Source organism: Cherax quadricarinatus, chromosome 18, assembly GCF_038502225.1.
Source record: "Cherax quadricarinatus isolate ZL_2023a chromosome 18, ASM3850222v1, whole genome shotgun sequence".
In the NCBI taxonomy this organism is placed as follows: Eukaryota; Metazoa; Arthropoda; class Malacostraca; order Decapoda; family Parastacidae; genus Cherax; species Cherax quadricarinatus.
The window spans coordinates 33,157,223-33,183,128 of NC_091309.1; the positions used below are offsets into that span (position 1 = coordinate 33,157,223).

The following is a 25,906-nucleotide window of genomic DNA, read 5'->3' on the forward strand; positions in this document are numbered from 1 at the left end:
CACCAAGGAGTAGTACTCATACCAAGAGGGGCTAAACCAGTATGGGTTAGTCTAATTTAAAAGATAATAGTATATATGTACTATCTAGTCAGTGTTGCCACACTAATGACTTGTCTAAAGTTTGCAGTTAGGTAAAATAAGACTGTTTCCTTAACTTTTATATTAAAATTTAACAATTTCTTTGCAATTTTGGCATTGATAGAGTATATATACACAGTTTTTTCACTTGTACTAATCAAATTCCTTTTTTTTTTTTTTTTTTTTTTTAGCCAGTACAAAAAAATGTATATTTAATCATATCCCTGCCGTAATTAGTCCAGATAACAGAGCATTTACTGTATAATATTGAAAAAAATATAAAAAGATTGCCTATGCATGTGCAATATTAAATATATGACAAGAATTTGATTATTTTCCATAAGGTTGTAATTCGTTAAAAGAAAAAATATCCTTTGCATTTCCATGTTGGATTTATTGCTCCTTTAGTACAGGTCGGCCATCACTAATCCATCAATCAGTTATCCAGCTCCATCAGTAATCCAGCACTAATTTCAGCTAGCATAATTTCAAATTTCATTATGCTGACTCAAATTTCATTATTATACTAACTCAGAAATTGTGCAGATGGTTGTAAATCCACAGCAAGCCAGTGGAGAAGAAAGCAGGGATAAAAATGAGGAAGATGTAGCAGAAAGTCTCTCTATTGATAGGTTAATTAAGTGTATTCTAACCTAACCACTCTGTAATCTGGCAAACTCAGTAATCCGTCACACTACAGGTCCCAATGATGCCAGATTAGTGATGGCCGACCTGTATATCAGATTGAAGGTATAGCACTACGACTCATAACTAAAAGAAATTTTAATGTATGTAATTTTGAAGCAATTAGATCTTTCGTCAGATAATCTGTACGCCAGTCAAATTTACCCAGTGAATTTTTTAATTTTTTTTAAACACTTAAATAGGTGATAGACATTTCTTGAAATGGGTTAGTTAATATGCATTTTCAAAACCCAAAAGAATCAGTCGAGGTTATCATATGTAATGGGTGTACCAGTCCATGAGTGTTTGTTGTCTCATTATGATGGGAAAAAAATTCATCACAAATATTGATAAATTAATGATTATTAGACAGTTTACACCCAGTATATGTTTTCTTTTGATACACAGTACGCAAGCCTCAAGTATTTTTCATAGCACCTATTACTGACCCTACTACAGTCTCTTTAAATATTATACTGTATTAAAAAATTTTTGTATGTTGTATCCCAATTTGTGACTATATTAGCAAGTTGCCAGTTTTAGTTTAATGAATATCAAAAAAAGAACCTTGCTATTTTCAGAAAACTCAATAAATCATATCAGGGTCTTACGAAAGTATATCACATCACTTACTTTCAATAATTGAATAGCAGGCATATGGCAAAATATTTAGCAACCATGCATTTGACACCTTGGTACTATATGTATATATATAAAGCAGACATACTTTAAATACAAAATTTGTTTAAAAGAATTCTAAAAGATGTCCCATACGTCCTCAGATGCAAATATCAATGAGGATATCTCTTATACACATAAGTTGCGAGCTTGATGTACTATTGCAGTAAGCAGATACTGGCTACTAAAAGATCATCTGTAATACAAACTAAGTCTCCCATGAAAGAAGTTATTCCATAATCATTAAAAGTCTATAATGGATATAATTATTTTGCCATTTATGTCCTCTGATGAAAGGACACTAGCACCTACTGTGCCTGCTCAAAGATAAAGACCTATACGTATAAATATCATGCATAATATTTTAGTTAACATAAAATATAGCAAGAAAGCCTACGCAAGAGTCCTGCTCTTATGACAATCTTGTCCATTACCTTCAAAAAAGTCAAATATCTCTCAAAACTACAGGCCCTCTTCTGAAGTGATAGAAAATCTCTTATGCTGTACCATGTATCTAAAATCTCCCTCTTTGTTTGCTAAAATAATGGGCCATGAAACTGGACCTGCAGAGACATAACAATGTGACTTTATTGGACACATGCATCAGTTATATATTGTCTTGATGCAGAGGAAAATGGCACCCTACTGTAAATAAATTGCATCCACAATTAACGAAGTCTTCATAGATACGCATAGGTGTGTAAAATGTAAGTCCTAAGTTCTTCACCATACTCTGATGAGCTTTAAACAAGATGAGTGGTCTAGAAACAATATTTAGTACTACCATATGTCAATATCTGGTAAGTCTTTCCACCAAATCTTGCTGTACATCAACATTAGTGATGTTATTAGCAATACAATATTATCACAGTGCCATGAGTGCCTAACATAGATGCCAGGCATCTGCAGAGATGCAATCATTATCTATCAATGATAAAACTTTGAATTACAAAATACTACTATGATTTATGGATTAACAGAAATATATGATGGACTACAGGCAATTCCATAATCATTTACATCTGTAAATGTCCAGCACAATGATGAGCACAGTACAGTATGTTGTAAAAGTAATACAGATACTGTATTATAAGAAATTCCCAAGTGTATACATGTATATGTTTGATATATGAAGCTGCTGTACCTTTATCACAAATCAGCACATTTTCTTTATTCTAATGTTTAATATCAAGAAATGCTGTAAAATACTTTATAAACAAAAATATTACATTTTGCAGATAAAATTATTAATGAATTATCCCACACACTATACATTCAACTGATCTTACTTTAAGACATTTGGGTAAGATTTTAATTATCAAATATCACGTGTAACCTATTTTAAAAATATTGCATGTTGCAAATCATATCATGGTAACAGAAAGGTACCTCATTTTTCTTTGTTGTAACTGAATCACTAACACAAAAACTGATGATCCTTATAGGACTATTCTGCAGCACCCTGACTTTCAATAACCTACACACATAAGCAGGTATTTAAAGTGATGTTCCTTACAGGATTTATACATGGTACACTACCCAGTTTTGACTTAACATTTCATCCCTGCGGCTGTTCTGCAAGTCCTTTTCCTTCAGTATATCCACATGCAATATCACATACGTATTTAGCATTGTATCACTGGGCTTGATACCAGGTGCATTTGATATCTAATAACATTTTGATAAAAATATTATAGTATTTGCAGGCAGAGGCCAAAGGAAGTTATATTTTCAGTTTCCATTTAAATTTATTTTTTTATTTACTGCTCAGAAATAACAATCTTTTAGATATATACGAACATCGATAATATCGAGTCGGTCATTCAGTGCTTGTTATTTACACCTTTACCTACAAAAAGTCATGATCGGTTGAATCAGTCGGTAAAGGGGTCCCAAGTGTGCTATTACTATCATTTGTTGTTAATGACAAATCCAGTGGCGCAGATGTTGCACATGCTGGTGTAGAGAAAGTGGAAGGAGTAGGTGGTGGTGTAGCCTTCAAGGAATAGGATGAAGATTCTGGGGAAGATGTAGATTCTGAAGAAGAAGAAGAGGCTGAGGAAGTAGAGGGAGATTTTGAGTGTGATGTATGAGTGATTGTAGGCACAGGATCAGTCTTATGATCCTCGATGCAAAATGTTGCCGAGTTTACAATTGGCCTTGAAACTGGAGTAGAGCTGGTACTTATTCTAGGACTGGATTGTGATTGAAGTGAGGATGTAGCAGCTATGAGCTCATCATCCTGAACTAGCTCAAAAGACTCAATTTCAGTAGTTCCATTGAGAGAACAGGGAGGAAAAGAAGCCTCTGTTGAATCTTCTTTCTTCAGTAAACTTTCTTCTGCATCAACCACTGTACATTCATCAGTAGAAATGAAGCTCCTGTTTTCTGTCTTGGAACTTTCTGTAATTGACACACAACTTTCTGTGGCATGCATGGAAGACACAGCAGGTGGAGAGGGTGGCACTTGAGGTTCCTCTGGAGGTGGTGGAGTACTTTCAGATGAAGAGTCTCGTGGGGAAGGATCTCCGGAAAGTGTCACCCTGCTGGGTGTGGCTCGGGAGTGTGTTGGAGAGCCTCTGGTAGAAGAAGCTTGGGACTGTGTAGGAGAACAGTACTTGGCACGGATGTGTAGGAATGGGTCTGTAGACTTAATGTTAAATACAGTCACCTGAAAAATTAATTTATGTATGAGGGATTATTTTATATATACACACATCAGATGGTGTAATATTTCAGCATATAATGTTTTAGAAACTAAAAAATGTAATGCAAAGTCATTGCACTAATAATGTTTAAAAGGAAGTTCTAAATTGGCAGTGAGATGCAAATGTTTAACCCTTTGAGGGTCGGTCACGTACATGTACGTCATAACAGCTGGGGTTGGTCATGTACTTAAATGAGTAAATTCTAGCGCCTTCAAATTGAGCGGGAGAAAGCTGGTAGGCCTACATGTGAGAGAATGGATCTGCATGGTGAGTGTGCACAGTAGGAAAAAAATCAGGTACCTGCATTGCATTGTGGGAATGCCATTTCAGGTAAGAAACTCCTCACTTCCCGGCAAATTGGGACTTATTTTCCCAAGTGACAGTTTTAACACAGATTGTAGAGTCAATAAAGATGAATTTCATGGTTTTGAGGAGTTTGTGATTGAAAGCGATGCTCAGTAAACCAGAAGGAAGAAAGGACGAGATGAGAGGGAGGAAGGAAAGAAGGATGGAGGGAGAGAAGATAGGTAAGAAGGAGGGAAGGTAGGAAGGAGGGAAGGTAGGTAGGAAGGAGGAAAGGAAGAAAGGTAGGAAGGCAGGCAGGCAAGGGCTCTGGTGACCTGGTGGCTAAAGCTCTCGTTTCACATGGCGAGGGCCTGGGTTCGATTCCCAGCCAGGGTAGAAACATTGGGCATGTTTCTTTACACCTGTTGTGTATGTTCTCCATCAGTAAAATGGGTACCTGGGTGTTAGTCGACTGGTGTGGGTAGCATCCTGGGACACTGACCTAATTTGTCCGAAATGCTCAACATAACAAGGGGCTTTGTATATAGTAGTATGTCATTGAAGTCAGCTAGGCCAGTATACCATGTACATGTAGTAAATAAAGATAGTTATTGTTAAGGATGATCCAGACGGCCATCAACCTAGGATAACCCAAAAAATTCAGTCAGTGACTTACTTCCATGTGGGTTGGTGGGGTGGGGAAGACATGTGTGTTGTTGAAGGCATTGAGAGTTAGTGAAGGTGTAATGTGTCAGTGACACTAGCCACGCTGGTGATTCAGCATATTTACAAGTCCATCCACATGCAACAACAAGCTTCCAGAACCTCTACCAGTTCTAGGAACGTGTCCAGTGACTAGATTTGTATATATATATGATAGAAAAAATAGTAATAAGCAACATTTTTTATTGTTGGTTTGTGTAAACTTGTTTTGTAAACAATATAATGACAACAATGTTTGTGTGGTTATTGTGTAGCATACAATGAGTGAATGTACAAAATATGGCTTATGCTGGTCTCACAGGCCATAAAAGTTATTGAAAAAATAAAATGTTAAACAATAAGAAAAAAGTAGAAAAAATAAATGATTACCACCTGACCGACAGTCGGCAATGTTGCCATAAATGGGTCACTTTCTATCAACTTCGTGTTTCTTTATCTCGGCAAGTATTGATCGCAAAAATTTTTTTTTACTTACACTAACAAAAATAAGAAGATTTTGGTAAGAAGATTTTCTCCTTTCTCTCTCTCTCACTCTCACTCTCACTCTCACTCTTACTCTTACTCTTACTCTTACTCTTACTCTCACACTCACACACTCACACACTCACACCCCAGTGATGGTTTAGGATTGAGGCTCTCGACCCTCAAAGGGTTAATGAATAAAGTCGAATATTGGCTAGTGAAAACAGGTAATGAAACTCGGGCTGAAAAATAGAGAAATGCACTAGCTAGTAGACCATATTAGTAGCTCACAAGCCACTTAGTACATGGCTACTAAATTTCTACTGGAGATTATTAGCACTGCATCTCACCTTCAAGACCACAGTATGGTGTCTGGAGCATACTCGCATCCTTATGGAACAAAGGCTGCGGCAGGTGTCCTATGCTAGGTGAGTCACGTGAGAAGTCCTTGCTTCCGGGTCTATACAAGTATATAGATATCAAGGTTGTCCCTTGCATATTTTATACAGTTCATTGCTTACCTTCACTTTGAACATTTACTTTAAACAGTAAAGAAGAGCTCTGGAAATAAGCCACACCTTGACTTTATTGGATTATTTTAGGTTTATCTACATAATGTGCCATTAATGCATGCCTACATTGACTATGTGCCCTCAGATCCATTGTACAAATTTATAATACTGTGTGTAAAAGCTTGTCTGAATTTAGCTTATTAGGTGTATTATGTTAGGAAATGCCACCACAACACCAAGTGGTGTTGAATCACTTCCCCAAACTGGAGAATCTTTGTATAGACCCCAGCTGAAGCAACATGCTACCAGCACATATGTAAGAAATATGGCCATACTGGGTATGTAATGGTCAAAGATACTGTCATGATTGTAAACAGACTTAAATGCAGTTAGACGAAATTTCTGTTAATGACATTTTGCCTATGTATTGAGCTTTAAGTTACAAAGAGAAATCTGGTATGAGAATGTTCGTAAAGTAGTTTATAGTGGAGAACTAGTGTGGTGCACATCAAATCTTTGCAATTTCCAAGGCTCCAAAGTTTTGTGGCAAGAGGTTCAGCTAAATTGTAAACACCATTCCATTCTGGTTGAAGTTGGAAACACGGATGTACGCACTTCCAAGTAATTTTCTTTTCAAAGTTGTCCTCCTTTTCTATTGTGCACTGCTGCAGCATGAAGTGCATTGTAAATATTATGGCTACTACTACTGGTCTAGTTGATCAAGTGGCTGTGGGAATTATGATGTACGGTAGGCCTTATATTACACTGTACTAGTTACGTTCCTGAAAATGCCGTGTTTGATAAACTGAAGAACTTATGGGGAAAATAGGGACCACTGGAAAATCTCTACATACACATGCATGCGAGAGCTATTAAATCTCTACACCAAATTCATTTTAAACCAGCAAATATTAGAGCCTACAAGACTAGAAAATACGCTGGACTTCATCTTCACTAACAACAATGATCTGATACATGTTATAACCATATCAAAGACAATTCACACAGATCACAACATAAGATGTACAGACATGTATGCACAAGGCTCCTGAGCAGCAAAATGTGATCAGTTATGAGGGTGCCTTCACAAAATTCAACTTCGATAACAAAAAATATACAATGGGAACAAGTCAGCCATGTCCTAAATGAAACAACATGGATCCGAACCTTTGCCTAGAAAATAACCCTGGCACTTGAGGTCTGCTCAAGGCACATTCCATTAAGAAAAGAGAAGATGTAAACTAGAAAGAAAGATGCTCAATATACAGGTGAAGGTGAAGAATCACAGAGCTGCTGAGAAGGGCCAATATATCTGTAATACATAGGGAGGCACTGGTCAGAGAAAGAGCAAATATCAAACTAAAGTTTAAGGAATCTTACAGGAGACAAGAATCTCGGGAACAACTAAAGGCTATAAAGAAAATTGAAAAAAAAAAAAAAAAAAAAATTACTACTAATGCCAAATTTAAGGGTAAAACAACATCCAGTATTGGGGCCCTGCTTATGCAAGATGGGACTTGCACAGATGACAGCAAAGAAATGAGATACTAAAGTCCCAATATGGCTAGGCTTTCAGCGAGCCGTTAACCAGACTAACGGTATACAATCTAAATGAATTCATTATGACAGACCCAAAATATGGTCATCTCAAAAATCACTGATATCCTAACACCACAAGGCTTCGAAAAGACAGTAAATGACATGCTTATGTACTCTGCCCCAGGCCCAGATTTGTGGAACTGTTTATCAAAAACTGCAAGAAGCCCCTGTCATGTGCTTTCAGCATTCTATGGAGAGGGAGCATAAACACTGGTCATCTCACATTCTAAAAACAACAGACATAGCCCCACTGTACAAAGATGGCAGTAGAGCAATTGCAAAGAACTACAGACCAATAGCACTAACATCCCATATCATTAAAATCTTCGAAAGAGTTCTAAGAAGCTACCCTCACCTATGAACGAGGTCCAGGGTAGAAGCTCGCCCTGTGTGAGGATCCAGTCTAGTCTCCAAGCCTGGCAGTGTGAACAAGGAAAGGTGAGATGCTAGGAGGGCTTGGAAAAGGCCCTACCTGTGGGAGCACCAGTCCCAGAGAAAGGAATGGCTCCCAGAAATGGTGCCTAGCATTGAAGTCCCCTATAACAAGTGCTGGACCATGGAGTTGCTCAAAGTAATGGGTAAACTCACTGTGTTACTGACCTGCCTGGATAGTAAATCAGGAAGGTACACTTCTGAGTGCCCAAGGCAACTCGCACAGCTAGAGTTTCTATCGCCCCATTCTCATAGGCCTGGAGGGAGAGGGGTCATGTTCTGGAACCAGCTACACACAAGAAGAGCTAGGCCACCCCCCCCCCCCCTTCAAGGCTATCCTGATGGTAAATGGTAAAACCAGACAGCTGAACAGAATGAGGAGGATGTAACCATGTCTCGGAGAGGCCCACCGCTAGTGGTTGTATCTCAGCCAGATACTTCTGAAGGTTTGGGAGCTTCCCCAATATCAAACAGACGTTCCAGAGAAGAAAAACAGAAGAGCGAAAATGAGTCGTGTGTGAGCTAAGAAAGCTGATGAGGTGAGGAAGAACCAAGAGACGTGCATTCACAAAAATTGAGCCCTGTAAGGAGGAGTGAAGCGCTTCCTCTGCCAAAAGGAGGACAGGATGAAGAAATGAAGCCCATGCAGACGAGAGTGAAACAGCTGAATCTTCAGTAGGGAAGGGTCCTGAAACTTGGACAGGCTGGGGCTGGGGTTGAGAGGAAATGGAGGGGGAGGACTTCTGTGAGGAGTGAGGTTCTGGGTCAAACAAGAAGCCCAATTGGACTGGGTGAGGTACCGAATTTCAAGTCGGTTTTGAATCTGCGCCACCTTGACAGCAAGACGCCCATTGTGAAAAAAGAGCAGTGTGAGCAATAACTTCTGCAGTAGAAGCCAGGTCTGAAGACAACTTGAAATGTTGTTCCAGAGGTGGGAAATCTTCTGAAGGAAGAGATAGTTCTGCAAGAGCTGCAAAACGATATGAAACAGGGATATTAGCCCTCACAGTGGTGAAGAACGGGTGCCTTGGTCACACTGGTGCTGGGGAGATGCCCTTCGTGGGGCCCGCTGGAGACAGAGGCAAGGGCCAACGGCCTGTGGCTGGTTTCACGGACCGCAGGCTGGAGTTGCATTTATTGAGTGAAAGGGACTGGGCCTTGGCTGAGTTTGCCAAATTAATAACCTGGCAATATGCCAGGCAAAACCAGGACGTGACCTTGTGGGTCCCTTTACAAAAGTAGCATGAGACTGGGCAGATACAGGCAGTGCCATCTTCGACTGCTGGGTGAAAACTGTTAAAGTTTGCACATTAACCTTGCATGGGCATAGAAACAGCTCTCCGTGCCCTGAAGAAACATATCTGACACCGGAGTAGAGGTAAAGTACATGTATAAGGAAGGATGAGAAACCTAAGATAGCCAAAAGTCGCAAATTCCGGGAGAGCACCCAAGAAACATACGCGAACCATGTGATATCGGGCGGGGTTAGTTGAGAGGCTCCAAACCTCTTAAATCTAAATAGAGCCCTCCCCTCATTAAAAACCAACTAAGAAAACTTAGAATGGATCAACTCTGCTGAGAGGGATGAGGAAATTGGTCCAGTCTTGCCATGGCAACAACCAGTAGTAAAGATTGAGGAGTGGACCTCCCAGCAGACAACACTCCACTTACCTAGGACATGATTGGCATTAAGCGGTAAATTTCTGGCCAGAAAACACTTGCAGTGAAGCTGGAGTCTTAGAGCAGCACCCCTACTAAGAGTTGCTGGACACCCCCATTCATGCAGGCCTTGCCTTGCTGAAAGGAGAACCACTGATGGCATTGGTGACTTCCCATGGATTGGTGAAGGGTGTACCACCATCCTTGGGATACACAAGAACTACCTTTACATCTGGAGTAACTTGGGGTGGAGAAGGAGCCGAGTCTAGACATTTTGGGCCCAATAGAGACCTGGTTCTGTCATCAACCTCAAGGGCCCATTTATGTATCACAGTAAGGGGCACAGTAGCCATATCATGGGCCAGAGGTGAAGAAAATAGTCAGCTGAGAAGGGTCCACCCCACTGGGGCAATGGATATTCCAGCCTAACTCGCCAGAAACAGGCCAAACACCACCACCTGATAGGAAGGAAGCACTGTAGAACACAAACAATAAAAGAGATATGGTTTACCTGGAGTTAACCTGGAGAAGGCTTCAGGGGTCAATGCCCCCGTGGCCCGGTCTGAGACCAGGCTTCATGGTGGATCAGGGTCTAATCAACCAGGCTGTTATTCTTGGCCGCACACAAACTGACGTACAAACCACAGCCCGGTTGGTCAGGTACAGACTTTAGGTGCCTGTCCAGTGCCTTCTTGAAGACAGCCAGGGGTCTTGGTAATCCCCCTTACGTATACTGGTAGGCAATTGAGCAGTCTTGGGCTCCGGACACTTATTGTGTTGTCTCTTGGTGTACTCGTGGCGCCCCTGCTTTTCATCGGGGGAATGTTGCATCTCCTGCTGAGTCTTTTGCTTTCACAGGGAGTGATTTTCGTGTGCAGGTTTGGTACCAATCCGTCCAGGACCTTCCAGGTGTATATTATCATGTGTCTGCCTGTGTTTTAGGGAATACAGATCAAGGACCTTCAACCATTCCCAGTAGTTTAGGTGTCTTCTCGTACTTGTGTGCCATGAAAGTTCTCTGTATACTCTCCAGGTCTGCAAAGTTGCCAGCCTTGAAGGGGGCCATTAGTGTACAGCAGTATTCCAGCCTAGAGAGAACAAGAGATTTGAGAGAATCATCATGGGTTTGGCATCCCTAGTTTTGAAAGTTTTCATTATCCATCCTATCATTTTCCTAGCGGATGAGGTAGATACACTGTTGTGGTTTTTGAAGGCAAGATACTTGGACATTATCACTCCCAGGTCCTTCACATTAATTTTCTGCTCTGTTGTATGGTTAGAATTTATTGTATACCCTGACACACATTTAATTTCTTCGTTTCCCATATCTGAGTAGTTGATATTTCTCCTTGTTGAACTTCATATTGTTTTGAGTGGCCCATTCGAAGATTTGGTTGATGTCCGCTTGGAGTCTCGCGGTGTCTTCGATGGAGGTCACTGCCATGGTAATCTGGGTCTCTTCCGCAAAGGAAGACATGGAGCTATGGCTTACATCTGTCTGTCAGAAATGCAGAAATGAGGATGAGGAATAGAATGGGAACAAGTACTGTGCCTTGTGGAACAGAGCTATTTACCATGGCTGCCTGGGACTTTACTCTATTTACTATTACTCTTTGTATTCTATTTGTTAGGAAGTTGTAGATCCGTCTACCAACTTTTCCCGTTATTTCTTTATCACGCATTTTGTGTGCTATTACACCATGATCACACTTGTTGAAAGCTTTTGCAAAGTCTGTGTATACTGCATTTGTATTTTGTTTATCCTCGACAGCATCCAGGACCTTGTCATAGTGGTCCAGTAGCTGGAACAGGCAGGAGTGGCCTGCTCTAAACCTATGTTGCCCTGGGTTGTGTAATTGCTGGGTATCTAGATGGTTGGCTATCTTGCTTTTTAGAACCCTCTACAAGGTTTTTGATATGGGATGTTAGTGCTACTGATCTGTAGTTCTTTGCAATCGCTTTGCTGCCACCTTTGTGGAGTGGGGCTATGTCTGTTGTTTTTAGTGTGTGTGGGATGACTCCTGTGTCCATGCTCCCTCTCCATAAAATGCCGAAGGCACGCGATAGGGGCTTCTTGCAATTCTTGATGAACACTGAGTTCCAAGAGTCTGAGCCTGGGGCAGAGTGCGTGGGCATGTCATTGACCCTTAAACGGTCCAAAGAGATTGACGTTCAAATTCGTAGTGCTACAAAAGTAGATCTAGTACTTTTTTTGACATATTTTCAAATATAACAAAAAAATATGTAGGTAAGTTTTTTTTACACGTTTTCAAATGTAAAACAAAAAAGATCTACATTTTTTTTACATACTTTCAGATGTTGAAAAAACAGTCTTGTGGCGTTAGAATAATATCCAAAATTTTTGGGAAGGCCACATTTTGGGTTTCGTTCATAAAATTCATTTGGATTGTCGACCCTTAGTCTGGGCAGTGGCTCGCTGAACACTGAGTCATGTTGGGACTTAAGTATCTCACTCGTTTCTTGGCTATCATCTGTGTATGTCCCATCCTGCCTAAGCAGGGGCCCAATTCTGGATGTTGTTTTTCCCTTAGATTTGGTATTTTTTTTTTTTTTCAATTTCCTTTGTCTTTTGGTGTAAGTTGCTTACACCATCTGAACTACACCCAATCTCCACTCACCATATGGTCTCCATTCAGTGGCAGTAAAAGTCTGTGGAAGATGCTCTTGTGATTCTTTAGAATGGCTGTTACCCATATCAGGACAATGTGGTCACTCGGTTCTTTACTAGACTGATCCACTAGTGATGGGTTATATGCATGATTTAGATTATTAAATATCGTTTGGAAAAATTTTACAATACAAGTTTCCTTGCAGACATAAACTATTAACACTGAGGCAGTGTTTTTATATCAGATATCCCACAGAATGAGTCCTAGTTGACCTTGGATTTTGTGTTAACACACATTATCTCCAGCCTGTCTCATTATGCCCCTGGGACTCCATTTTTTTCATTATTCAGATGATGCCATTCTTTGTGGTAGTTGTTTAGAGTTGTTAGAATGGTCTAAAGACCTTGTATCCTTCCACCTCAGAGAGCTCCAGGTTACCCTCATACATATGTGTCACTTTTTCTTATGAACAAGAATACAATGTTAATCAGATTTTGGAATGCCTCACAGCTGTAGCCCTGCCTGGTGATCCAGATGTTTTACTTCCTAGCTCAGAGATTACCCATCTCCTTTCTTGCAGTGTCCCAAACACAAGTCAGACCACCTTAATTCAGCTTCAGGCACTCTCCATCAGGATAGGATTCCTGTTATCTGCTTATACCAACCACAGTCTTATATTTAGAAAGGCTAAGCACAATATGGTCTTTGTAAAATGCTACAATGTCTATTATAGTACCTACATTGTTCCCTTACCTATGTCTGTTGTAATTATTTTGCATATGATTATCTTTCTATCAGTAAAATCCCACCAAGGGGTAGCATAAAATTATGTTAGCAGTACTGGTACACAAGCTTGCTTAAGAACAGTCCTTTCTTTTCATGTGTGGGGATGTGTATGTGTTTTTTGGGAGGGGGAAATGTTCAAAATTTTTGACTAGAGATGAGCTTAGGGAAAATTCCCTACTATAGAATGCAAGGCTTTGCTCAGGACCTACACGAGATGATCTGCTTGCATACACACTGGTTTGCCTTAGGAATTTCGTTAAAAAATTTCGTCACAGATTGAGTTTCTCATCTTAGTGTTTGGCACTTTGGGTATTCTCTTTATGGTCCTCAGCATCTGGCTGAATAATTTAATATACTTCTGGAAGGATTCCAAATGAGGTTTGTAGAACCTGTACACTACAAAAAAGTTGAAGTATAAAAATCTTCTCTGGGAGAAATTCCATGACCCACAGAAGCTTGCCCTTCCTGTTGTCAGCTGTTCCTCTACAAATAATGAATAGTAGTACAGTTATGAGTAACATCCAAGATGGAAACTATAAGAAACCCTAGTGTCCATGCCCATTGGAGATACTCATGAGTAAACCATATAATTAAATTTAATATTGGCAATATAGATGCTATATTGAGAGCTATTCCTAAGGTGGTTCATGGAACTATTGACAGAGTAGCTTTTCATATTTCTTAACTTTATATTGTAATTGAGCCCAGTCATGTTGTGTTCTAGCTTTTGTGATTAATTATTGAGATTAAATTTATATGTGAAACCCTGCTTTGCCCTTTCAGCTTTAGTATTATTAAAGAATAATTAGGATGAGAATCATAAATAAAAATGAACCTTATTTACCTGCTTAGGGTCATGACGAAGGAGGTAGTGTTCCAGGGTGTCCCATCCTCCTCCCACTCGTACCATCACATGCTTTCCCTTCAAAAGCTGAAAGATTTAAAACTTAATTAAAGCAAAGCAAAATAAACTAGCTACAGTGCTTCCACTGCACTTTGCAGAACTGAAATATAATTTATATTAAAGAAGAAATTCTACACAAATTTTAAAAAATTAATTGGTGTGTGTGTGTGCATTTAAAGAGTGCAACTACTGATGCTCTTTAAACACAATTCACATTTGTTCGAAAGAGACTAAGTTAAAACACTTTTGGTTAGGATTAAACATAAATCATGGAAGCAAATTTGGACAGTGCTTTTAGTGCTAATGTGATGATAGGTTGAAAGTTAATTATTAGTTTCAAGCATTCAACAGAGATACTGTTAATGTTGCTATGCATGCAAATACCTGTACTGTACTTGTAATTTGTTTAATGCAGATACAAACATGCCTGACAGTATATAAAAGAAAACCTTCAATAATCTACATACATGGAACAAAAATAAACAGGTATACTATAATTTACAAATCAAAGTATAAACTACAGTTTTGAAACTTTTGAGCAAATTAATATATAACAAGAAACTAAAAACAAAGAAAGCTGAGCGATGTTTACATAGGGATCTATAGAAGTGCTGACCATTGCAGTTGTTGTAACCGGGATTCGGCGTTTCTGCATAAAAATAATGAAATTGTTATATGTAACTCAAGGAAACATTGTTCAACATCAAAATATTTTTAAAAATAGAAAAATGAAGCAAGTTAAAAAAAAAAAAAAACTTGCCCCCCTAAAAAATATATAAAATGCAGTATTATGGTGTTGATGTATCATAGTTTGGGAGCCAACTTATGTTCATTGGTGAAACTGGGTCTCTGATACAGAATCTGATGAATGCTGTCATGGCAGCATTGAGCATTTTGCAGAAATCCAAGATAACCACCACAAAAAATATGGGTATGCTTTATCGTTTTCAGCTGTCACGTAGACTGGCAGTCTAGATCACTTCTGAAGGTCGTTTGGTACACTGGGTTGCAATGGCTCTGTTAATTTAAAGTGATAACCTTGTCATAATTATCAAACCATCCTATAACAGCATTACCCTCCATTGTTAGTTCCTGGGTATGGTGTCCAGTGGTTAGCAGTATGCCAAGCAACAGATGTTTGAAACTTAAAGTACTTGACTGACTGGGAAGCTATAATAATGCATTAAACATTAACTTCCATGATCTTGCAGTAATTAAATGCAATTCCTAAACTTACATGGGTTCTTGTGGATGTAATATGTTGTTAGATACATTGATACAGGACCAGTTTTTTTTTTTTTTTTTTTTTTTTTTTTTTTTTTTTTTTTTTACACTGACATCAGTGCCCTTCAAGGGAGGTTCCTTGATGCTGGTGAGGGGCTCTTGATCTAGGGAATTGGATTTGTGGTCTGATTCCCTGAATTGAGCCTGAATACCTTCCATCCCCCCCAACATGTGCTGTATAACCCTACAGGTTTAGCACTCCCCCATGATTGTAATTATTCTGACAGTGAGGTGTCACTTGCCTGATAACATTAATTAATGTGACAGTACAATTACTGTTGTTCACATCTGATATTGATAGTTACACATTACATTAAGTGGGACAGGATTAGTAATAGTACAGTTAATTATATTTAGTTTTGCTTGACCAGCAATTTGCTGAGCTTTTCTATAGCATAGTGCATCTGTGGCATGCAAATCACATGGTGCATCTTTTAAGTGGAACCTGGATTGGTTGAGCCCAGTTGTCATTCCTTGCTTCACACGTATTGAGAGGACAGTCTGTAAATGATATGTTGTGTGATCTATCAGCAGTCTTGCATGGTTTAATTTTGTGCCACCTTTGGATTCTTTGAAGATAAGATAAGATTTTGTTAGGATTTTTAACCCCAGAGGGTTAGCCAACCAGGATAACCCAAGAAAGTCAGTGTGTCATCAAGGACTGTCTAACTTATTTCCATTGGGGTCCTGAAACTTGTCCCCCAGGGCGCGACCCACACCAGTCGGCAAACACCCAGGTACCTATTTTCTGCTAGGTGAACAGGACAACAGGTGTAAGGAAACGCGTCGAAATGTTTCCACCCGTCGGGAATCGAACCCGGGCCTTCCATGTGTGAAACGGGAGCTTTAGCCACCAGGCCTCATTCACCACCAAAGATGGTGTTCCTTAAAGTTCAGTGTTATCACCTGGTAACTTGGATTCATTGCTCTGGAGGTTCACTATTTGATACTGAATTTGAACTTCTTATTTATGAACATTGTAGATAAGGGGATGGGTAGTTTGAGAACTTTTATGATAACCAAGACTTCAGTGGTATTAAGGGAGCATGTGGGCAATTTTCCGCGTGCGCTCAACCAAAAATCAAAAAATTATGGAAATTGAGTTACATATACCGAAAAATAGCTTAACTCTTTGGCAACACAATGGTACAAGAATCAATGTTCTAAGACGTTTCTACAAGAAATTATAGTCATTTATATCAGGTATGGTAACAGCGATGTAGGTAGCGCGTCTGTTCTCAACCCATGTATTTTTTGGAATTTTTTCCTTGTTTTTTATTGCTTTTTCTTTGCATTATTCTTTCTAATATAATAATTGATTATTTGGCATCATATAAGAGTAGGTGGAGCTTATCAGTAGAGTGCCAGCCAATCGGGAGCCATCTGAGAACACTCGGCAGTACTCCCCCTCCAGATGGTGCCAGGTGAAATCACTTCATTATTAAGTTTATATCAGCTTATATATCAACTATACGGCTTATTTATCTATCAGAATTGATCTAATATGATATAATAAACACTATAAATAACAAACAAACATGTTATATACTCTAGACTGAATAAAATAGGCCATAATATGGCGAGAGTCCACCAGCAATATTTCGACATAAATGAGTTACTCCTCGTCTCCTTGTTGTATTGTTTGGTCTGTGAGTGATAGAAAACTGTATTTTGAAGAGGATAACTGCACTAGAAAATCAGTTTACTTAGAAAACCACCGAAACAAACGCGATTTTCGCGAAAAAAATTTTTTGGGGAGACGGCGGGCCGGCCGGCGTTCCTGTCTATATCTTGGAAGTAACTTTTTAACTTATTTCGCTAAATTACACCATTATTAATGATTGTATTGAAATGATTTTTACTGACAATATAAAACAAAGTGTGTTTGACTATTTGCTGCATCTTTTTTTGGAATATATCAAATATTTTTGATTTTGTGGGAGGTAAAAGGCAGATATTTTGGTGAATGCCAAAAAGTCTATCAAATGTATTTTTTTTTTCCATGATAATAAGATATATTAGATGAAACATGTGCATCCAAAAGTCGTGTCAGATGTATTCTAATGGTTGGGATTGTCGGAAGTGCCACTCGAAGTGCCATTTTGTCATGCCTTGCTGCCGTATATGAAAAGTCATTAAATATTTTTTTCTGTTTGTTGGCCAATCATACTGAAACTTTGTCACATTCTTCTACATATGAACCTCTAAATGTACACCAAAAATAAAAAAAAAAATGGTTGAAAAATAAAAGAGTAGGCCGAAAATTGGAGATGGACAGTTTTTTTTTTTCTGCAAGTTGATGTGGTGCAAGCCACATTTTTCACACTACATAATCCATAATTGTTTGAACTTGTTGGAGAATTTCAAGAGTTCTCTGTAGTAACAAAGTAGCATACAGCCATATTGTCTGTGAACAGATTTCTGATAATAAAATTGTTACTTGTCTAAAACATAATACTGCATATACAGTATTTTATTAATTGTAATGTCTTTAATTGTACATTTTTGCAGTGTAATATAATTAACTTGTATACATAAGGTCTACAGGTTTTGTTATTGCATGACCCATTTATTTGTTTATCCTGGAGAATTAAATTTATGAGAGATCCTATAAACTGCATATGGAGAATAATCAGCCAAATTATCAGCTAACATTTGAGCATTGTACTGTAAGTCTTCCTGATAAATTTGCAATGGTCAAAAATGATTTCACAGGATGGGAAGACATTGCTGTATGAACATCTAAAAATTTATACTAGATGCAAAGATGTGGCCCAAAATTTATGTTATATATCCATTTTTTGTGGCAGCCAACCTTGATTTCTGTGAATTCTGCAAAATGGTTTATGCTGCTGTGAAGGCACTCGTCAGAGCCTGTATCTGGAACCTATAAGCATAATAGTGGCAAAAAATAACTTAGGATTACAAAGAATTCCAGGTTGACCCTCGTGACCTCTGGACTACGGATGATCTCGGTCATTCATGGAAGCACTCCTGTGTGTTAAAGTATTTTACTAAAAGTTGTAGGACCCAGCACCCTCTCTTCCCCTCCACCCTTTGGCTTAGATCTCCCTCCCCCCCTCCCATAATTTTAAATATGGTAATGTTTCTGGTGATAACACTGATTTATGGAGATGGATTATGGGAAAAGGATTCTGAATAGTTTTACTTTCATTGTGATTAATGTCAATTGCAGGTTAACTGATCTCATCAGTAGCAAGTTGGTATTGACAGTGTAAATTTGATAATGTTCATAAAGGTTTTAGTCCTTTGTCAATCAGTTAGAACCTCTCTCATCTACCGTGCCTGTTGAGAGTGGACAAAGTTCCAGGATCAAATGTATCTGTTATAAAATGGCCTAAGTGCTTCCTTGAATATATTTAAATAAGTCTCGAAATATGTAACACTTCTAAAATAAAATTGTAATTCTAATGACTTTATTTTCAATGTTTATTGCAGTATATGTGTAACAGCAAAATGTGTGGACAGTCCTATATTAGGTATGCAACAGAATACGTGAGTGCCTTTTCTGTGATATTTTTACATTATGACTTGGCAGACATTTGGACAATCCCCTATTTGCCGATTACATTGAGAGTTTAATGTAATGTTCAGTATAGATTTGTGGGTTATTGAGCTACCAGCCTTGTTCATTATGGGCACACGTAGTTTATATTTCTTAATGATGCTGTCAAGCATTGCTTGGAGGTAACGACTCTTGGACCTAGTACAGTTAGTTTATTTCTTAGAACATTGTGATGTTATAATTTTTCCAGTAATTAGCACAGTATCACTCCACACAGTCTTTGAATATACATGTATTTTATGATTCCCTGTCTGCTGGTTAGCCTTTCATATTTGTACACCTTCAACGTATATAATGTATCTTGCATGATAACTGATACATACAGACATTTTCATAAAATCATGTGACATGAATTTGGGCTCTTTGACAATTTGGCTTAAATACATTCTACTGTATCAAATAAATTGATTTCATATGTACATCAAAAACCACTTCTGTTATTGTATGTTATGAAGAAAATATAAATGCTATACACTTAATGATGAGTTCTTTGTTCTGTTGGCTAACTCATTGTGTGATGCCATGGTCCACCTGAGTGCAATTTGTCCCTTGTGTTACTGGACACATGGTGCCCAGTCTGGCTGCCTGACCCTCCTGTCTTTGTTAAAGAACCTTCCTGTCTGGTATTTTTAGAAGCTAATAGACATTTTGGATATTAATGTTGCTTTAAGAATATGTTTAAGTGAAGGACTACAGCATAGTATTAACTTAAAAGGTGGCTTAATAACGAAGTGAAATAGGCTCAAGACAAAATGTAATGATGAAAAAGGAGATGATTTTGGTCAGTTTCAGATGAGTGGCCTGAAACAGGACTCAGACTATCTCATTTATTTATATTATTTATTTATTTATTTGTATTTATGTATTTGGGAGGGAGGGGGGGCAATTTACATGAAAGATTAGGTCACCCTCCCCCTCTCATTTGTTTAACAATTTTTATTAGGCCTGTTTTATATTTGGATAGCTTGAACCATGACTGATCGTTCTTAGTTTAATTTTATTAGCCAAGAAATAGGGTGAAATTTCAATTTTTTTTTTTTTATATTTCATATTGGAAGGAAGGGGGTTGTATAGAAGAAGGCAGAGGAGTGTGGTTAATGAACAAAGGAAATACCTTTAATGCTTTATAGTGGATTATTTTTAAATTGAAATGGAATTTTGTGTAAAATTAGGTGCTTTATAGGGCAATTCCGCTAGTTGAATAGGTAGTTTCTTGTGCTCGGAAAATGAGTTGCTTTGAGCAAAGGAACTGGCCTAAAATAGGCCTTAGTGGGTGAAACTGCAGTTGTTTCTGATTTCCAGCTTAATGCATTTATGGTGTCAACTTAAGGTGTGAGTGTGGGGGAAGAATGTTAAAGGTTCACCTAGGTCACTAAATGCCCATGCACCAGCAGGGCCACTCCTGTGGAGGCAGGGTGCATGGCCTGTGACATCTACACCATTTAATGGCTCTTTTGTCCTTTTAAAAATATGGAAATTTGTTACATAACATGTACCTGCTTATACAGCAAGTTGTATACTATTTCATTAATGATAGTCCTGTGGCTCGGTTGACAGTGTACTAATCTCACATACTGAGTATCCTTGGTTAAGTCCCCAGCACGGATGAAAACATTAGGCATGTTTTCTTACATCTGCCTGTCCCTGTTCACCTAGCAGTAATTGGGTACTTGGTTGTTAGTTGACTGTTGTGGGTAGCATTCTGGGGGACAAGATTAAAGAACCCAAGTGGAAATAAGACGGTCCTCAGTGACTCACTGACTTTATTGGGATACCCTGGGTGGCTAACCCTCCAGATTAAAAATCAGAATAAATCTTAAAATAGTATATTATTACCTGACCACAGGGTTGGGTTCATAGTTTGTGCTCAGGGGGGGGGTTGGGAGCCTCTTCTCAGGTAGGGGTTACTCTCCCTACCAGGTGGCTTGTCTAAGAACCCAACAGCTCTCTCAGCATAAATGGTAGATGTCTCCTCTTTAGTCTAAATCTGCTCATACTCCTAGCCAGTGTCATGGATCTTTTTGTAGATGTGGAGTGTGAAAAATAGATTTTAAAAAGTTTTAATAGTGTTGTAATTATGGTTTATGTAGTGAGTGAATTCGTCACAGCAGTAGCAAGTTGGTATTGATGAAGTAAACTAAACTTTATTTCTGTAAAAAATTATTTACAGTTAAGTAATATTGCTGATTTATGACTCTAGACTCAGAAGGTTCTAGTGTTTTTGTAAATACAATAAAATAACCACTGCACAGTCCCCACAAAAGGCAGTCACCCCAGTTTACCATACCCTATGGTCAGGCTTGTGTACTGGCCTTATGCTCATCTGTTTACAGCACAACAGTGACCATTGGCTTTTCCCTTTAGTTGATATTCTGACAACATTAACTATTTTGCCAAATATCACCCACCTTCAAATATTTCATAAATACAGAATTTAAAAAAAAAATATATATATGTAAAATCTTATCCAATTTGCAGGGTAAACATGAAGGGGGAAAAATCAAAATACATGCAAGATGATATTTGAGTTGAAGTACCGTGAAGTACCAGCAGTGTTGCAGAGTGAAAGTTACTTAATAAAACTGAAAGGGAAAAAGGCAATTGGGAGAAACATTTTTCTTTTGACATTCCTGTTCCCTTCATCTGTAACTCTTGAAAAATTTTAAGTTCCAAAAGTTCAGGCAAAGAGCTTGCTGAATCAGGTTTTTTAATATGAATTAGGCATTTTATAGTTACTGAATTATATAAAATAATTAACAGTGTAACTAAATTATGTAATATGCTAATAAAGCCTGTTAAAATTTTATATTTAATTCTTACTTTGTATCACTGTGTTGCTCAAATATTGAGATAATTTGGTCATTAGATACTACAGTATTACTGATACATTACATATGTATCGGTTATACAGTGCTAAAGCTAGGGAGAGGCAAATGGTTTTGATAATAAAAATACAAGAATGCTTCCATGACTAACCCAACTCGTGTTACTAACTAAAATCATTACATTTATAATCTATTTTAAGCCAATCCAGAAAAAAAAACTTGTCAGCAAAATGAAAATATATTTTAAAAGAATGAACAACAAAAGAAAAATTTAAAAGAATGAACAACAAAAGAAAAAGTGTTTACATCCGGTTCAGAAGAGAAGTGGACCTTTCTCAGGGGCGAGTTGGATTGTTGTTGCCTCAATGCAGACTTCTGTGCTGACTACCACCACAGGTGAGGAAGAACAAAAGATGACTAACACTGATGCTACACCACACACCTACATAACGCATCTAAAACCAGCTTGAAATTTGTTTGAAGGCGTGCTAACGGAAGGATGACAGTTACATTCAAATTTTAGAAAATATATTGTAATTTATCACATGCACTATGTAAACCATTTAGATATTATGCCCAAGAAAATTTGTTTACTCTTATATAGTTTTACAGGCTTATATTTAGATTTTTGAAGATTGAGACACTTATGCAACATATAGGAATCAGAAAGGTGTAAGAAGAGGAGGAGTTTGAGGTAATCAGTCCCTCAGCCTGGAGTCAGTGTTCAGTCCATCAGTTGATGGACTGAACACATTGACTTCAGGCTGAGGGACTGATTACCTCAACTCCTCTCCTTACACCTTTATGATTTAGATTTACATTGGACTGATGAAGCCACTGTGTGGTGAAACGTTTCGTCAATAAAGATTCCTATATGTTGCACAAGTGTCACAATCTTCAACTTGTCGGTTCTTTAAACCATTTATCACACTTAGATTTTTTGAAGTAGGCTAGCAAGAACCTCATTTTTAAATAATCACTTCATGAGTATTATAGAAACTATATGAGGGTGTTTTTAAAAAGTGATTTCATGAAAAAAGTATTGGTAAAAGTTTATAAAAATTTATAAAATATGCATTGTACCTGTTTTATAAATACTCAAAGAAAACTAGCAAATACTAGATGATCCAAGGTTACTTGTCTCTCAAGGTCACCCTTTCGAATTTACTTGACAGTTAAAAAGGTGTGATTGGCATGCAAGGTTGGCATTTGTTGACTAATGTATTTTTCTCTCTGGCTTAGAAAGTAATGAGGGAAGACAGTGTCATTGATTTAAAAAGAGCATTTGCTCCACCTTAAAGGATATAAGTGTAATGTGGTAATGTGGAAGTTCCTGTATAATAAGCAACTGACAGAGGTAATGTGCATAAGAACAGCCTTTGGGTATACCCAGAGAGACAGACACACAGACACACAGACAGACAGACAGACACAGACACACACACTTTGTGCCCATGTAGTCTGTTACTGGTCATACACCATGGTACAGTCTGATGAAGTGATGTGCATATGTAAAATGTAATGGTGATCATGTTTCAATTTTTTGTATGATGTTTGGAAAATGTGCTAATGTTTTTATGTTCATACTTTAGTTTGCTCATAATAAGACATGGGAAAGAATAAGTAGAACATTAGGTTTGACATAATGGTTAGAATTCTAATCAAAACAATGAAAAAGCCTATTGAAGTGTTTGCACTTAAATGGATTTGTAAGAATATGGGAGTGTATTGGAATCACTTATTGTATAGCAGAATTTTGTTGAGCAGAAGTTACACAAAAATATTTTAAGGTCTAGCAATACTTTGTAATGTCACATACTGTAAACCATAGTATTCTAGTCATCAAACAGTGAAATATTGTCCTAGTTATAAGCTAATTTTGAGGCTGCCCAAAATATTCTGCATAACCAAGGATTTCCACTGTATGTAAAGTGTAACCTATTCCTTTAAATCTTCTATCCTGTGCTCTATGGAAATACTTTAATTTGGTTTTCATAGTTTGTTTCAACGATATACGTATTGATGGAGCTACAGTAATACACTATATTTTCTGGACAAGATTTTTTTGTCAAATATTGCAAGTCGTTAAACTTTTTTGGTAAGAGTATTTTGTGTGGGTTGGCTCTGTGAAGGTCATATTTCTTGCAAATAAATTTTTACAGATGTCTAAAGGATTACTTTTTTTAAATGATAAAAAATTAACATTTGTACATATGGTATAACCTTCAGCATACCAATGGATATTTTAGACACTTGTCCATACTTTCCTCTAGTTTGATGCAATAATTATTTTTCCTGATTTAAAATAACTGAAATAACCACTTAAAAATGATGGTGGTTCAGTATATAAAACTATTTTTAAATATGTACAGTAACACTGTTCAGCAATGCTAAAATTGTATAAGACAAAATCAAAGATGGTATTGGCCTGAAAATGGCCTTCAAAGATTCTCTTAACACTTTGAGGGTTTCGAACGTACTAGTACGGCTTACGCGCAGGGGTTTTTGACGTACTAGTAAGCATAAATTCTAGTGCCGTCAAATCTTGCGGGAAAAGGCTGGTAGGCCTAGATGTGAGAGAATGGGTCTGTGTGGTCGGTGTGCGCGGTAGAAAAAAAATCTGGGACCCAGTGGTGCATTGTGGGAAAGCCATCTTAGTACACAATGTCCACCATGCCTCGCGGTAAGAAGTTCCTCACTCCTCAGTGAATTGGGACACTCTTGTTCCCCAGTGACAGTTCTAATACAGATGGAAGTGCCAGTGAAGATGAGTTTAAAGGTTTTGGTGAAGTTTTGACCGAAACTAATAACCATAATATTGGTAATAGTGAGGAAAACCCAGACGACCCTCAGCCTTCCACCTCTGGTGCTGGGCCGTCTTGTTCACGTTCAGTTGTACCAGAATCAAAGAGGAAACTCCTATTTTCTCAAATCCCAGACTCAGATGTGAGCATTTGTGATGATAGTGATTATGAACTACAAGCTCTTGAAAACAGTTCCAGTAGTGATAGTGAAGTGCAATATTCCCCAGTGAAGCGTCAGTATATACGACGATATATGCACTCTGGTAGTGTGCCATATGCTATTCCAAGGGGAAGGAGTACATCTCGGAGTACATCCCGTGGCTGTACAACAGGAACAGACGGTGAAAATGACGATGATAGTGTTGCAATTGGGATGGAAAATGTGCATGGTGGTGGTAGTGACAGGCGTGAGGCACCAGCAGTGGGCCATGCTGCCACCCACGCCGCTGCCTCAGCTGATCTACAACAAAGGCCACCATCTCCCACCCACCCACCACACCAGCCTCCATAGCCACAACCTCCACAACCACAACCTCCACAACCACAACCTCCACAACCACCTGTCATTGTCCAGTACCCACCAGCAGACCGCACCTGGGATTGGCAGGAAGCTGTCAATTTTGTTCCAAATACCCACCAGTTTGATGACAGCCAAAGTGGAATACGGCCATCTTGTACACTTGGGAACAATGCCACTGAACTGGAATGTTTCGAGTTATTCTTTGACGAACCCCTGATGGAAAGTATTGTCATGGAAAGCAACACATACTACGAGTACACCATGGCAAACGCAATACTTTCACCAAAATCACATCTACACCAGTGGAAGGAGGCAACTGTGGCTGAGATGCATCTTTTCTTTGCCACAATAATGCTTATGCCACATGTGTATAAGCACAAAGTGAAATCATACTGGTCAACAGACTGCCTGATTGCAAACCCAGGTTTCAGTGATATAATGCGAGTGAATTGATTTGTGCTAATGATACGTATGCTTCACTTCTCAGACAAAACCAGGCCTGACAGAAATGACAGGTTATATAAGATTAGGTATGTGTTTGTGTATCTGAAAGAGAAATTCAGTATGTATTTTTATCCCTTCAGGAAGCTTGTAATTGACGAGTCTTTGATTCTGTTCAAAGGAAGACTCTCTCTCAAGCAGTACATACCAAGCAAGAGGAAATGCTTTGTTATAAAGTTGTTTGTGCTTTGTGATTGTTACAATGGTCTGGTATTGGATATTATTGTGTACACTGGAAGTTATACA

At 38.3% G+C, this 25,906-nt stretch overlaps 1 protein-coding gene across 13 annotated transcripts in view; it reads right to left on the reverse strand.

Annotated features, from left to right (window-relative positions):
* Window positions 1-1,107: 1,107 nt before the first annotated feature.
* LOC128689486 (GAS2-like protein 3) overlaps window positions 1,108-25,906 on the reverse strand; it is a 1,113,234-nt gene continuing 1,088,435 nt past the window's right edge. For 6 of the 13 annotated variants that reach the window (XM_070086395.1, XM_053777835.1, XM_053777832.1 and 3 more), the window contains 4 exons: window positions 22,142-22,219; window positions 14,733-14,789; window positions 14,081-14,167; window positions 1,108-4,111 (listed from right to left, as the gene is read on the reverse strand). In XM_070086395.1, coding sequence (XP_069942496.1) covers window positions 3,290-4,111; window positions 14,081-14,167; window positions 14,733-14,789; window positions 22,142-22,219 — 1,044 coding nt within the window. In that variant the 3' untranslated portion in view covers window positions 1,108-3,289. Of the gene's footprint in view, window positions 4,112-5,968; window positions 6,079-14,080; window positions 14,168-14,732; window positions 14,790-22,141; window positions 22,220-22,275; window positions 22,324-25,906 lie in introns of those variants that run through there. The other 7 variants (XM_053777838.1, XM_053777833.1, XM_053777839.1 and 4 more) reach the window with 5 other exon arrangements.